This window comes from Malaclemys terrapin, chromosome 1 (genome assembly GCF_027887155.1).
Source record: "Malaclemys terrapin pileata isolate rMalTer1 chromosome 1, rMalTer1.hap1, whole genome shotgun sequence".
Lineage (NCBI taxonomy): Eukaryota > Metazoa > Chordata > Testudines > Emydidae > Malaclemys > Malaclemys terrapin.
Window position 1 is genome coordinate 337,216,430 of NC_071505.1, and position 15,247 is coordinate 337,231,676.

The following is a 15,247-nucleotide window of genomic DNA, read 5'->3' on the forward strand; positions in this document are numbered from 1 at the left end:
TTTTCAGAAGTTTTTTTACCGAAAATCTCAGTTTGGGGTGAGTGAAGCTATTCGCAAATTTGTGTTGAGTTCACCAACCAGTTTCAACCAAACAGAAAAAGTTGAAATGTTTCAGAACCATGGAAAAGAATATTTGTTTCAACCCCACAACAATTCATTTCAGTTTTCAGGCTTTTTGAAGAAAACAAAGCAAAGGCTTCCCAAAATGGTGGGGGTGCCTCTGTTATAATAGCCCTGTGGCTAGAGCAGTTACCTGGGATGTGGGAGACCCGGGTTCAGTTTCCTCATCTGCCTGATGCCGAGCAGGGACTTGAACTTGGTTTTCCCAGCTCACATTTTAAATAAGTGCCCTCACTGCAAGGCTGAAGGTTCATTCTTCCTCTCTTTAGTCAGACATGATGATATGAACAGCTCCTAGCCCATGAACAGCCCCCAGTCCTGAATTTTCCCAACTCTGAAATGTCCAGTCCTTTCCTGGACTATTCACAGGAATAATAAAGCTTGTTTGCTCCAACTCATCACTTTTTAACTGGAGTTAACTCTCACTTCAGTTCAAAGGCAACGCTGGGTTGGGTTAGATTAAAAGTAAAACAAGTTTATTAACAAGAGGGGATAGGATTTTAAGTGAGTTCCAATATAAAGAATGGAGCTAGAAATGGTTACAGGCAAATAGAAGTGAAAAATGCTTTATTCTAGCAGCTAAGACTTAACAAAACAAGCTACAGCCATTGTTCAATGTACCAATCTACTTTCCAGCAAGATGGCTGACCTCCCCTCTGGTCGGGTTCTTCCGCAAAGTCCATGAAGATTGTCTTTTTAGATGGAAGATAACTTGGGATTTTTTTTTTTGCCCCTCTCTTTTATAGTCCAGTGAACTGTTGCAATGGATTTTTCTGAAGGTTAATGTCCCCAAAGTAAAGTTCATTCAAGCTGCGAGGAAGGCAACATGGAGTCTCCTGGTGAAGGAAATTTCATGCAGGTTTCTTCCCCTGCTGGTGTTTGTTAAAATGCAAATTGATCTGTTTCTTGTAGTCTGTCCCCCCCGCCCCCCACCATGCTGTGATGCTGAGTGGTTATATCCTCCCCTTGTTTGCTTAATGGTCCTATTAACTTTCTATGTAAATTGCATTCTCATTGTCAAAAGAAGAACAGGAGTACTTGTGGCACCTTAGAGACTAACAAATTTATTAGAGCATAAGCTTTCGTGGACTACAGCCCACTTCTTCGGATGCATATAGAATGGAACATATATTGAGGAGATATATATACACACATACAGAGAGCATAAACAGGTGGGAGTTGTCTTACCAACTCTGAGAGGCCAATTAATTAAGAGAAAAAAAACTTTTGAAGTGATAATCAAGCTAGCCCAGTACAGACAGTTTGATAATAAGTGTGAGAGTACTTACAAGGGGAGATAGAGTCAATGTTTGTAATGTCATTGTCACTTACTCAACCTTGGAAATACCTTCGAGGTGGCAGAACCCCATTTCTTTGTCTAGGGTCGGGTAACTTCAGCTCTGCCTGGCAGATACACGTTAAGACCATTAATTCCCCACGTTTGTAAATTTGAATTTGTCCCCTGTACATACACCCTCAATAATATTAAGTATCTGTAATGATTTAGCTTTCTATTGCTATCGTAACCTGTCTCTAAAAGGTGTAATGTATGTCATTAATGAGTTGGGGTACACACAACTGGTCAGGGCAGCTGCAACTCACTCCCAGATGCCTGTGAGCCTCTTGCACTGGGATGCTCTCACCAGTGGACAAAAGCTTATCAGGGAGGCTTCACCCAACCTCCTCTTTCCTATTTGAGAATCCTACTCTGAAACCTTCCTATTTGAGAATCCTTTCCTTTGCTTTTGTCAGAACGCCTGAAATCTGAAACAAAATGTTTTGGATAGAAGCTAAACATTTTTTTTTTTTGACGTTGAGACATTTTGTTTAGTTTTGACTTAAAATTTTTTTTTATTTTGATTTGCTAAAAAGTTTTTAAAATGCCTTTTTTAGTTTGACCCAAAAAATAACTTATTTATGCATTTGTTTATTTTGGGAGGAATTGCCACTGAACAGAAAAATCCATTTTTTGCCCAATTCGTAACGATTAATTCCAATTTGGGTCTGATGTTTGTACCCAGATCAATCTCCATTCCACACAGATTTGAGATACTCTGACATATCACTTCTGTGTCACATAGAAATACAGTCATGAAACTGTGGAGGTAGAATATGTTGCTTATAGTAAAGAAACTAAGCCCATGTTGTTTAAAAGTGCATATCTTCAGATTCGACTAGTTGGTCAGTTGCCCCTTTTCTAATGCAATTTCAAAGGTTGTTGAATGGCTTTATTAAAAAAAATACTGTGTTTTGTTTTCTCATAGTGTCTTCAGGCTCTGGAATTCCTGCATTCAAGCCAAGTTATTCACAGAGACATCAAGAGTGACAACATTCTACTAGGAATGGACGGCTCCGTCAAACTAAGTATGCAGAAGGCAGCCTTGATGATGACTCTGATTATGAGCTTGCAAATTAAAGGGCAGGTTGTCCTTCCAAGGCACAGTTGTGTTGTGAGGATAGCCAATAGGCAGTGGCACCTATTTGTGTTGATGGTAGCTGCAGGGATAAATCGCTGTGCACTGAGACCATAGCTTTAAATATGGTCGGGCTAGATTAAAAAGGATGACTTGAGGTGGGTGGAAGAGATCTCGTTACTTGCAGAATGAGCACAATTGGTATGAAAAACAATGAACTAGCATTCTGGGGTTCCATGTTTTCCATCTTTACAAACTGTCAGCCATGCCACTCAGCCTGGGCTCTGAGAGCCAAGCTAAGTTTTTTCCTTCTTGCACATTATCACCAGCAATAAAGATTCTGCGTGCCACATTATGTCCTTAATATCACCTGTGCAATCATATTGCTTTCTGTGAGCTGGCACAGGGGTAAATGATTGGAACCCAGTAAAGAACTCTGTTAATGGTGTACTGGATGGAAGAGAAACCTGCTCCAGGGTTAACAGGAGACATAAACCTCTGCTTTAGTCAGTAACGTAAGCAGATATAACTCTAAATTCACTCCCCGAGCAGATCTGCTGAGTAAGAAGGTATCATTTATATTTTTTACATAAATCCCTTTTCAGAGTAGAACTGCACTTCAGTATCCCACGGTTTTGACTTTGTAGCAAGCTATGAATAGCTAGCCAGAGGCAAAGATGCTGTGTGCATTATAGAATTTTTTTTTTTAAACTGCATTCTGATAGCTGCCTAGTGCGGGTTAAGTTAGAAAAGTCTCTCTGTGAAAATGGTGCAGTATGCTTTCAGGCTGATTCTCTCAATGGCTCCAATACAAATTTACTCCATTATAACCCATAGATGATTTTTCTAGCTGTTAGCCTGGGTGCAAGGCTCAACCTGGGATCTAAAAATTAAGCCGTATGTGTTCTCCCCCTTACCTCAACCTGAAATAAAATTCTACCAGCAAAGTTTTTGCTGGTAGTTATGTTTCTTCTTCAAGTAGATGCAGATATATATTCCAGTTAGGTGTGCATGCACCCAGTACACCAGAGCTGAAGAAATTTCCCTAGCAGTACCCATAGGGGGTGGCACTCATGCTTAGTGGCCATAACCCCTCCCATAGCTACATGAGGCAGTGTTGTCCTGACCCTCCCTCAGTTTATTCTTGGTGCCTGTGGCTGGAGTCAGCGCCCTGTGTGATCTTAACCTCGTTACCTCTCAACTAGTTTACTATTTTCCCTTGTGTGTAGTTAGAACATAAGAATGGCCCCATACTTGGTCAGACCAAAGGTCTATCTAGCCCAGTATCCTGTCTTCCGACAGTGGCCAATGCCAGGTGCCCCAGAGGGAATGAACGGAACAGATAAGCATCAAGTGATCCATCCCCTGTCGCCTATTCCCAGCTTCTGGCAACCAGAGGCTAGGGACACCATCCCTGCCCATCCAGGCTAACAGCCATTGATGGACCTATCCTCCATGAATTTATCTAGTTCTTTTAGTTAGTAGTACCTGTAGTGTTAGAGTAGCATTAATTGTAGTAGTTTGTTTCCTTGGTGATGCTGCCACCGATGTTTAAAACGTGGTTTCTGTGAAGGAGTGATCCCCACATGCAGTGCTTGTTCTGTCTCGATGAGGCCCACATCAGAGTGTTGTGTGATGAGCAAATCGTTTAAGAAAACGGACTCAAGAGGCATGGGATATTTGCCTGAAGCAGCACCTGCTCGAACAGGCCGTGCAGCCTGCTTCGGTACCAGGGCCCTCACTGGGTTGCAGATCACCCTTGGGTTCTGAGAGTGCTGCCACTTCATGTTCCGGAGCAGTCACCTCTCTGAAGAAACTGAGGAGCTGTTCCTGCTGACAGCGCCGAGGAAAAGGTCCCATGACACCACCTGAGATTGCTTCAGGTCTGGGGGTGACTCTTCCACCTGACCCAGGAAAAGCACGGACCAGCACAGAATTGGTGCCAGTGTGCGGGATGGCACAGGTACCTCTAACCCTTACCTGGTACTGAGTAGGAAGGCTAGAATCCCTGTACTGTTGACTCCGGTTCTGGCGTCTTGAGTCTGGTACCAACGAGGGAGATACTGATACACGAATAAATGTGGAAACAGTCGGTACCAGGCAGCTACAGACCTCCTCTGCCTCTTGGTCCCAATCTCTCCATTGGTCCAGGACTTCTCCAGGACTGCATCATGTATAGTTCTGTTGGCTGAACAAGTGCTGAAACCTCAGGTCTATCGGCACCATACCCCAGTGTTCCCCTTCCAGGGTCGGTGCCAGAATCGGTACAGGAACCTCGGTACCAGGAATCTCCTCGGCACAGCTACAGTTGGCTCCGCAAGTGCTTCCATGGCAACTTTCACCTCCCTCAACGTCGGTACCATCAGACAATCTGGTACTGCTGCTGACTTTGGGATTGACAACGCTTCCAGAACCAGCATGCTCAATACTGATGGTACCGTTTCCATGGGCAGCACCTCTTCCTGCCTTGTTCTGGACGAGGGATGCGTTAGACAGGTTACTTGTTCCCTCTGGTCTCGCTCCACCCTTTTTTCCAGGATCCCGAGGCTCCTTGGCATCTGTGTCGGGGTTGTCATTCTCCTGCTCTCCATGGCCTGACCAGCACCGGGGCCCTTTGATGGAATGTTACGGTACCAGGATTGATGCTTGTCTCATGGTCAGGAGGGAGGCCTGTGGCCTGGTACTTACTGGCCACCAATGCATTATCCATGTCAACGGCCTCCATGGAATCCTCCTCGGTTGCAGAGGTCCCACTCTTTGTTTTGCTTGAAGGCAAAATTGCTGGCCAGGTCTGCAGTGATGACCATCATGGTACACTGCAGTCCCAGGCTCTGGGGGTCCTTCTCCCTGCAGAGCCTCCGAAGTCGTCCCGTCCGGGTCCGTCAGCCCTGGAACAGGATCTGGCTTAGGCTCAGGTAAGGGCCTAGTCTTCATTTCTGGAAGATTCTGTGCTGCCTGGCTCATCCTTGCCTTCAGTACCAGAGGATTTTAAGGCATACCAAGAGCTTTTGCGGGGCATAGCTTCTTCCCTCAGTATCCAAGTGGAGTTCTTGCAAGAGAATACCCACAAATTAGTGGATATCCTGCAGCCGTCTACTCCTGGGAGAGTCGCCCTCCTATCAAGGACGTGCTCCTTGAACCAGCTAAGGCACTCTGGAGCATGCTGGCTTCAGTACCACCTGCAGCTAAGCGCATGGAAAAGTGCTGTTTCGTTCCCATGCAGAGATTTGAGGGGTTTTACTCCCATCCAGCCACAAATTCCCTAGTTGTATCTGCGGTGAATGACAGAGCCCAGCAGGGCAGTCCCCTAAGCGTAGGGACTCCTCTTCCTTATGGATGCGAACTAGCAACGCTTGTGGTCCAAGTATGATTTTGTTAACTGGACAGTTGTGTCAGAGTTCACAGACCAGCTGCCTTGTGAGAGGAATTTTGGACATTTGTCACTGAGGGCTGCTTGGTGGCTAAGGTGACCTTGCAGCCCATGCTAGACATCGTGAACACTTTGGCCTGGGTGGTGGCCTCTGCAGTCACCATGAGGAGGGCTTCTTGGCTGCAGAGTCTGGGCATTGCCCCTGATGTCCAGCAAGTCATTGAGGATTTACCCTGCAACAGCCAAACGCTGTTTTTTGACAAAACTGACGAGAAGCTGCATTCCTTCAAGGACTCCGGGGCTACCCTGCGGTCCTTGGGGGTGTACATGCCAGTGGCGTTCAGCAGCAGTATTGTCCATAGCACACGTTTGGCCAGCCTTGCCCTCCTCCAAGGCAATGGGACAAACCCAGAAAGAGGGATAGATTCAACAGGAGAAAGCAGTTGGTCTCAGGGTTCAGCCAGTCCACACACTGTCCTCCAAGCGCCCATTTTCCTCTTTGGTCCAGAGCACTGTTCCAGTCATTGCTCGTCTCTGCTTTGGGGACAGGCTGGCCTGCTTTCACAATGCTTGGGGCTCGATCACCACCCACAGCTGGGCCCTAAGCACCATCAGATTGGGTTATGCCATCCAGTTCCTCTCCACAACTCCTTCCCACCCTCCCTCCCCATCCCCCTTCAGGGCCCCCTCTCACGAGATACTGCTCTTTGAGCAGATCCGCTCTCTGCTGGCTTTGGAAACAACATGGTTGTGGAACAGCTGAATGAGGAGGAAGAGCCGTGTTTGGTGGCTGTCCAACAAATCCTCCTTAACAGTAGAGGACGTTCCACCAGGGTGCCCTATTCAGTGAAATGGAAGCGATTTTCGGTGTGGCCGTTAGCCTGCAGAATCCAACCATCGCTGACCTCTGTCCAGGGCATTTTGGAGAACCTGCTGCACCTTCTGTCATTGGGGCTTGTGTTTAGTTTATTGAAAGCGTATCTGGCAGCGATATCGGCATTTCATTCCCCCCTCCCCCCATTCAGGGAAGATCCGTCGTCTTCAATGCCATGGTAGCAAGATTCTTAGAAGGGCTCCTTCATCTACATCCTCCATTCATAGAGCCAGTTCATCTGTGGGACCTTACCTCATCCTAACAGCCTTAATGGGACCTCCATTCGAGCCCCTGGCATCTTGTCCCTTACCGCTTGTGTGTCAGAAAACTGTATTCCTGGTAGTGATCACATCCCCAAGGAGAGTGTCAGAGTTGCAGGCTCTGATGGCAGAGCCTCCATATACACAATTCTCCAAAGACAAAGTGACTTTATGGCCTGCATCCAAAATTTTTGTCTAAAGTGGTTTCTCAGTTTCATTTAAACCAGGTGATGTATATACCTGTGTTCTTTCCTAAGCCATATTCATCTCCAAAAAGCAGTGTCTCCATATCTTAGATGTCAGGCTATCCATCTGGACAGGCCTAAACCATTTCTTGCTTTGCCTCATTTGTGTCGTATGCAGGGTCAAGTGGTGTCTGCAGAGACCATCTCCAAATGGATAACCTCCTGCATCAAGACTGTGTAGGAAATGGCTCTGGCTACCCCCTCTCAGTGGGTGCGAGCTCATTCTATTATGGCGCAAGCACCATCCATAGCGTTCCTCAGTGACATTTCCATACTGGACATTTGCAGGGCTGCTACGTGGTCGTCAATACATACGTTCACGAACCATTATGCCATAACCGCACGTTCCAGGGTGGATGCAGACTTTGGTAGAGCGGTCTTGGAGTCACTGTTTAGGTAGACCCTGAACCCCGCCTCCTGGTGGGGTACTGCTTGTGAGTCACTCAAGTGGAATACACGGCTATGTCTGCTTGAAGAAGAAACGGTTACTTACTGTAACTGTGGTTCTTCGAGATGTAATGCAGTCATGTATTCCATGACCCAGCCTCCAGCCCCTCTGTATTGGAGTCTTGTTTCCAGGCATTTGGTGCTAAGAACTGAGGGAGGATTGGGACAGCGCCATCCCATGTAGCCAGGGGACGGGCTATGGTGACAAGGCGAAAGTGCTGCCTCTCTGCGGGTACTGCTAGGCAAATTTCTCCAGCTCTGGTGCGCTGGGCGCACACGCACTTACGTGGACTATACACATCTGTATCCCATCTTGAAGAATCACAGTTCCAGTAAGTAACCATTTCTTATGGTGCACGAGGCATGAGAGAAACCAGCTTGCTGGATTGGCTTTGCAAGGCAAACAAGAGTAAATACTTGTTTTAATCAGTAAAATAAGCAGATGAGTTGAAAAGACATGGGGATCAGAAATCTTCACTTAAAGGTTCCATTCCTACTTTTGACCATAACCGAATTTAAATGTCTAAAAGTAAATTAATTTTAGTATGGACATAAGTGTTCACACTTTAAAGCAAATCCAGCTAGATGGGATGATGTATCTACTGTGGAAATAACACAACTGATGAGACAGATGTGACACATCTGATGAGAAAAAACATAGACTATCCTAATCCCAGATCAGACTTTGCATCAGTTCACTTTTCTGGCAATGTCAACTTAGAATAACGACATTTAGAATGTACACCATCTATAGTGCTTTACACTTTCAAGGTGCTATAAGGACACTACTTTTTCAGGGAGGTTGTGAGACAAGAAATACTGTCCCCATTTTATATGTGGTCATGGAGGTGTTCACTTGTCCAACGTCATTACAGTGAGTCATTACAGTAACTCCTCGCTTAACGCTGTAGTTATGCTCCTGAAAAATGCGACTTTAAGCGAAATGATGTTAAGCGAATCCAATTTCCCCATAAGAATTAATTTAAATGTGGGGGCGGGTTAGGTTCCAGGGAATTTTTTTCACCAGACAAAAAACGATATGTACACACACAGTATACAGGGGAGACAGCATGGCAGACAGAGAGAGACACCCTGTGTGTGGGAGAGAGAGAGAAATGTGCATTGCCCCTTTAAGTACGCTGACACCACTCTAACTACATTGACTTTAAAAAGATCAGGAAGTTGAATCAGCAGCTGCAGCCAGCAAGCTCTCTCCCTCCTGAGCCCTGTCGTCCCCATCTTGCTCCATATGGAGATGGGGTAAGCAGGGGGCAGGAGTAGGGAGGAGGGGGACACCCTGACGTTAGCCCCCCACTTCCCCTCTCCCCCGCACAGCAAGCAGGAGGCTCCCAGGAGCAGCTCCAAGGCAGAGGGCAGGAGCAGCACATGGCAGTGGGGGGAGGGACAGCTGAACTGCCGGCAATTGATAGCCTGCTGGGTGGCTGCTGCACAGGGAACTTAGGGGAGCTGATAGTGGGGCTGCCGATCCACCCTGGTTCCAAGCCCCCACCAGCTAGCTCCAATGGGCTGCTCTTCCTGCAAGCAGTGGACAAAGCAGGCGGCTGACAAACAACGTTATAAGGGAGCATTGCGCAACTTTAAACGAGCATGTTCCCTAATCGATCAGCAACATAACGACGAAACAACGTTAACCGGGACAACGTTAAGTGAGGAGTTACTGTACAGAATCCAGATGCCTTGTGTCCTAACCACATAACTATCCTTCCTTCCATAACTACGGCCATCGCTTACATTAGCTGATGCATAATATGAAACCCATTTTCAGCCTTGTTTTTACTCAGTTCTCTGGCATTAATGGCATTCTCATAACACAAGAACTAGGGGTCACCAAATGAAATGAATAGGCAGCAGGTTTAAAACAAACAAAAGGAAATATTTCTTCACACAACGCACAATCAACCTGTGGAACTCTTTGCCAGAGGATGGTGTGACGGCCAAGACTATAACAGGGTTAAAAAGGAACGAGAACGGTTCATGCAGGATAGGTCCATCAGTGGCTATTAGGCAGGATGGGCAGAGATGGTGTCCCTACCCTCTGTTTGCCAGAAACTGGGAATGAATGACATGGGATGGATCACTTGATGATTACCTGTTCTGTTCATTCCCTCTGAAGCACCTGGCACTAACCACTGTCAGAAGACAGGATACTGGGCTAGATGGACCTTTGGTCTGACCCAGTATGGCTGTTCTCATATATCTTTGTGAACTAACTTATCTTTAAAATGTCTCCTTGCTTCCCCCACCCCCATTTTCTCTTTCAGCTGACTTTGGTTTCTGTGCCCAGATAACACCAGAGCAGAGCAAACGCAGCACCATGGTGGGGACACCTTACTGGATGGCTCCTGAAGTGGTGACGCGGAAAGCTTATGGGCCGAAAGTGGACATCTGGTCTCTGGGAATCATGGCTATTGAAATGATTGAGGGAGAGCCTCCTTACCTCAATGAGAACCCCCTGAGAGTAAGTTAATGCTATGTCACTGGAGTGCCGTGCGAGAGTCAGCCAGACGTGCGAGAGTCAGCTTCGCTTTAGTGATAGTTACTGTAAAGTCATACGTTAATAAGGAAACCTCCGAAGTTTCTGCATTAGGGCGAATGGATGCATCCTGGATGCCTCTCTGAACTTCTCTGCTATATTAGGCCAGAAGCAATACAAGAATAGCCTTTCGTGCCATTTCTCTCAGTCCCTATCCTGGCTAGAAACTAGAAATGAGGAAAATTCTGACCATTTCAGAGCCTTAAAAGTCTGAGTTTGGTTCTAGCTAGTGGAGGCCTGTGGTCTCGTTTTTGTGAACTGATTTAACCATCCTTCGCAAGCTGTCTTTCCAGGAATACCTTTCCAGTGGCCCACTTCAAAGCACGGCAGGCACTTTTGTAGACTCACTCCTAAGACATTGAGGGCCAGATTGTGGGTAGTTACTTGCTATCCCAAGTTATGGGCGTGGGGCAGCAGGAGCACCGCTAGGCATAGTGGTCTGTAATTCTGGCTGGCTTCTCAAGTCCTCGAGCCCAGCCCCTTCTGTGCAATCCCATTCCATTTCACTGCCTGGTTCTCATGTGGCAGTGGTGGATGGGTTGCAAAGGCTGAGCCCAAGTATTGCAGGAGAAGTTTCAAATCCAAACACATTCGTCAACTATTAAAAAAAAAAAAAAGAAAATGTTTCTGTTAATAGTTTTGTAAAATGTTGGGGTTTTTACATAATCTAAAAATGTCTGTCCTTGTCCTTTTCCATATATGATAGACACCAGACCTTCCCTTATTCATTTGGGATGCAGATGACCCGCAAAGTTAATCAATGGATCAAATTATCCCTCTGTCAGTCAGAGGTGACTCCTGAGAGGATGAGAAGAGTCTAGCCCAGTTTGTTTAACGTTTGTTTCCAGTGCAAGAGACTAAGGCCTTGTCTGTATGTACAGCACTGCAGCTGCACTGATACAGCTGTGTCGCTGCAGCGCGTCTGATGAGGACGCTTTGTGCTGATGGGAGAGAGCTCTCCTATGGGAATAAAAAACCCACCTCTGCGAGTGGCAGAAGCTACGTCGGTGGGAGGAACTCTCCCGCCAACATAGAGCTGTGCACACCAGCACTTACATTGGTGTAATTCATGTTGCTAGGAGATAGAATATTCACACCCCTGAGCGACATAAGTTTTGCTGACACAGGCTGTACTGTAGACATAGCCTAAGAAAAAGCCCAAAGGGAGGGAGGCAGTGAGGAGGAAAGAAGGGAAAGGAAGTGAATGTTACTTAACTGGCCTCATTAACTTAACACTATGGCCTCATTTAACTCAAGGTGCTCCAGTTCCCAGGCTGTCGAATTGCTCCCCTTAGGTTCAGGGGCTCTGAAAAGCCTTCAGACTACCTGGGAGCACCAAACTGATTCTTGCCTTCTTTCTGTTCAGGTGGAGACCTCCTCCTCCAGAAGGATGGTTCTCATTTAAATCAAATTCTCTGAGCCCATTGGTTCTTAATTCCCTCTGTTTGGAGCAGTCGGACTTTACCCTGTCATAGTGGGAAAGCTGGTTGTTCTTGCAAGGTGCTGAGTGCCTGAGCTATTGCAGACAGGCACTCAGTGTCATACAAAAATGGGCTCTCTGGGTTTGTGTATGCAGGGACATTTACAGACATAACTATGCCAGAAGAGTTACGCTTCTGTAATTATAGCGGTATAACTCCCTGTGTGGACATTCTTCTTGCAGAATAAAAGTGTCCACTCAAGGAGTTATACCAATATAAACCACAGTGGAGTAATTATCCTGATATAGTTATGCTAGTAAACTCCTCTGTGTATAAAAGCCCTTAGACAAGGCATGAAATGTTTTTTCTTCTTGCAAATCCCTCCAGATGACTATAGGATCCAAACCTGGATTAATAGGGTAAAATACTAGAGGACTGGATCCTGTCCATTTAAAAATAGGGCAGACAGCAGTGCTGTTTTATAATAAACATGAATGGACATAAGCGTGTATGAGTCATGCAACAATTTGTTCCTAACCGAATGTGCAGGAAAAATAGAAGCCTGTGTAATTTGTAGAAGGAGGGATCTTGCTCAAACAAGAGGTGAATCTGAATGGCCCCTCTTTTCCTTTTGTTTCCTTGGTGTTTGTTTCCTTCAGGCCCTGTATCTCATTGCCACCAATGGTACTCCAGAGCTGCAGAACCCTGAGAAGCTTTCGCCCATATTTCGAGACTTCCTGAACCGCTGTCTCGAGATGGATGTAGAGAAAAGAGGCTCTGCCAAGGAACTGCTACAGGTAACCACTGGGAGGGGGGTGGAGAGGCGAGCTCAAGTCAAGCCAACACTCTGGCCTCTACTAAGGATTTCTTTCATGTTTAAAATGGCATGGCTGATGGCACACGCATGCCTTAGGTGACTTGCCCGAAGGAGCACAGGGACTGGATTGATGAGGATTTTTTACTTTAGGACTCTTTCCCTGGTTCCCATCCCTTTTTGTTTTAGCCACTGTCTAATGGCAACAGCTGCGTGGAATATTCTGTACCCAAATTCAAAATGCTCACTCTGGGCCTGGCCCTCCAAGATGCGGAGCCCCTTACTCCCATGGTTTCTCCACAGCTGGTGCCCAACTCTGTGTGTGTCAGCACTCTCCCTCATTGCTCAGACTTCTCTCCCTGCTCTTCTTGGCCTTGTCAACTGAATGATTCCCATGACAGCCCTTCTGCTGCAAGTGTCTTTTTATACCATGTCTCAGTCCCTGCCGTCTCTCTCCTTTATTCACCTCCGCTTGGCTACAAAGGGGACTTCCTCCCTGTCCATGCTCTGCTAGTCTGCCTTACCTTGTGTCTGCTTCCCCTGAGACGCCTCTACTCATGCCTTAATCGCTAACCCTGTATTGGGTGCCATTCTCTCACTGATGCTCTTCCTAAATCCCTGCTGTCTCTGTTTCAGAAGCCTGGGTGTTGTAGCCAAAATGCTTCCAGGGAGCAGAACAGTACTGGCCTCTCACCCACCTCCCCTCTGTTTCCACGGATGTCCAATTCCAGGACTGAATTCAACCCCATCCATTTGCGTGTGTTCCACTCCCACAGAAGTCCAGTGGGAGTTGTGCATGTGTGACTGATGGGATGGTCATGTCCCTCAATTCATTAATGCCTGGGCTCTACTTGACTTCCCTCACTTGAGATCCACTTAAGTCTGCCTTCTGCTCTCCTCCCTTGACGCGCTATGGTCGGATTGGGCATTAGAAGCTTTACTTGTTACCCCCTATACATGGAATTATTTCCCCACTGCTGCAGGTATTGCCATTTCTTGAAATTTACCTCAAAACCCACCACCTTCAGCTCAGGATGAACTCTCCATACAGTGCTTTGTGGCACCATGTATAGTGTGATGGATGCGCGACCATATCTGGGTTGCATTGTAGTAAGTGGAAGGTGTCCAGCAAATGGACGCCTGGATATCTAGTAAATGACTTGGATTGCCAGTTTGACTATAGCTGTGCCAAACTCCAGTTCCGCTTTGCAGATATGAATAGATTGAAAGGCCGGAAGGCACCATTATGATAATTGAGTCTGACCTCTTGCATGACACAGGCCATAGAAAATCACCCAGTGACTCCCACATCCAGCTGAATAACTTGTGGGTGAACTAGAGCAGATCTCTGTCTTTGTTCTGTCCAGGACTAAGATCCTCTAACTTTTAGTTTATATTTTTGAATTAACTCCGAATCCATGACGAATTTCCTGAATTTCAACTAGTTTTGTGTTACAAGCCACAAAGCTGGGAATTTAGCCTGATTTTGGTGCAAAGCTGGAACTCAGTCCAGGCTTGCTTGAAAGGTTTGTGACTTCAGCAAACCTTTTAGTTTAACCTGGTTTGAGTTTTGAGCCTGTAACTAAACTAAACTGCAAACCACTTGAGCTCTGCATGGCTTCAGTGCAAACGTTTCCCTCTGTGGTGAGACTTGACCTCAAAGGTGTCGTCAATAACGTAGTTTTCTCCTTCTCTCCTAGCACCAGTTCCTGAAAATTGCGAAGCCCCTTTCTAGTCTCACTCCTCTGATTATTGCCGCAAAAGAGGCAGCGAAGAACAACCACTAACGCGGAATCATCATAGTCATCGTGCCAAGTCTTTTCAATGTTCATTTCAGACCCTGAATACATGCCTTCCTGCTCCTTGGGGGTGCCCAAAACTTTGATCCCCTGAGAGTGGGCCACAGAAGTAGTATTTGTTGAATGTTAAAGGAGGCATTGCTGATCTAAAGCCGTGAACAGCCTTCTCACCCTCTTTGTGGGAGAAGACTATTTTGTATGGTTGACAAGGTCTTTGTGAGAATCTCTGAGCCTGATGTAGCAAAGCCAGTTTGATTTCATATCTCTTACTGTGTTTATTTTTTAACATAAGTGTGGAGCCTTAGACCATGTTTATCTTAATAAATTAAATCTCTCGCTGGCTGCATTTTCCCTGCCTCTGCCCAGCTCAGTTGTTACACTACTGAAACTCCTGCATGCTTTGGATTACTTGAATAATGGAGCAGCCAGCAGAAATCTGAACAGCTTTAATAACTGAAAAGGGGGCTGCAAGAGTATGCAGCACCCGAACACTTCCTCAGTGCTGCCGGACGCCTTGACAGAGAGAGCTGAAATATTCCGAATGAACTTTCTGCAACCATCGGAGGATTTAATTCATGGATCACCTTTGTGCTATGTCTTGTGACTCAGCCTCTGATTAAAAGATCCTCTTTCTGTTTTCATCTCAGATTTGTAGGCTTCCGTTTTCAATTCTGCTAATTATTAGATCACTTCCAAAAAATAATATTTCTGGTGCGTTAGAAGGTGAATCGCAGAAGAAGGTGGCAGGCCTATTTTTAAAACTATTTCATTTGTAAAGCACAGCTTGTGTTAAAGAAATCACTGCTCTGTATCATAAAACACTGATACAGTGGTCACCATTACAGTATCACCATTTGCCCACAGTTTGCCACAGTGGTATTTGAGAAAGTATAATTTTCTATGCCAAGTTCAGATGCTGTTGGGTATGG

The 15,247-nt window shown here is 46.1% G+C and overlaps 1 protein-coding gene across 4 annotated transcripts in view; it reads left to right on the plus strand.

Moving 5' to 3' along the window:
• PAK1 (p21 (RAC1) activated kinase 1) overlaps positions 1-14,964 on the plus strand; it is a 115,024-nt gene extending 100,060 nt beyond the window's left edge. For all 4 annotated transcript variants that reach the window (XM_054015805.1, XM_054015803.1, XM_054015806.1 and 1 more), the window contains 4 exons: positions 2,385-2,484; positions 10,013-10,209; positions 12,365-12,502; positions 14,220-14,964. In XM_054015805.1, coding sequence (XP_053871780.1) covers positions 2,385-2,484; positions 10,013-10,209; positions 12,365-12,502; positions 14,220-14,306 — 522 coding nt within the window. In that variant the 3' untranslated portion in view covers positions 14,307-14,964. The remainder of the gene's footprint in view (positions 1-2,384; positions 2,485-10,012; positions 10,210-12,364; positions 12,503-14,219) is intronic.
• The last annotated feature ends 283 nt before the right edge of the window (positions 14,965-15,247 follow it).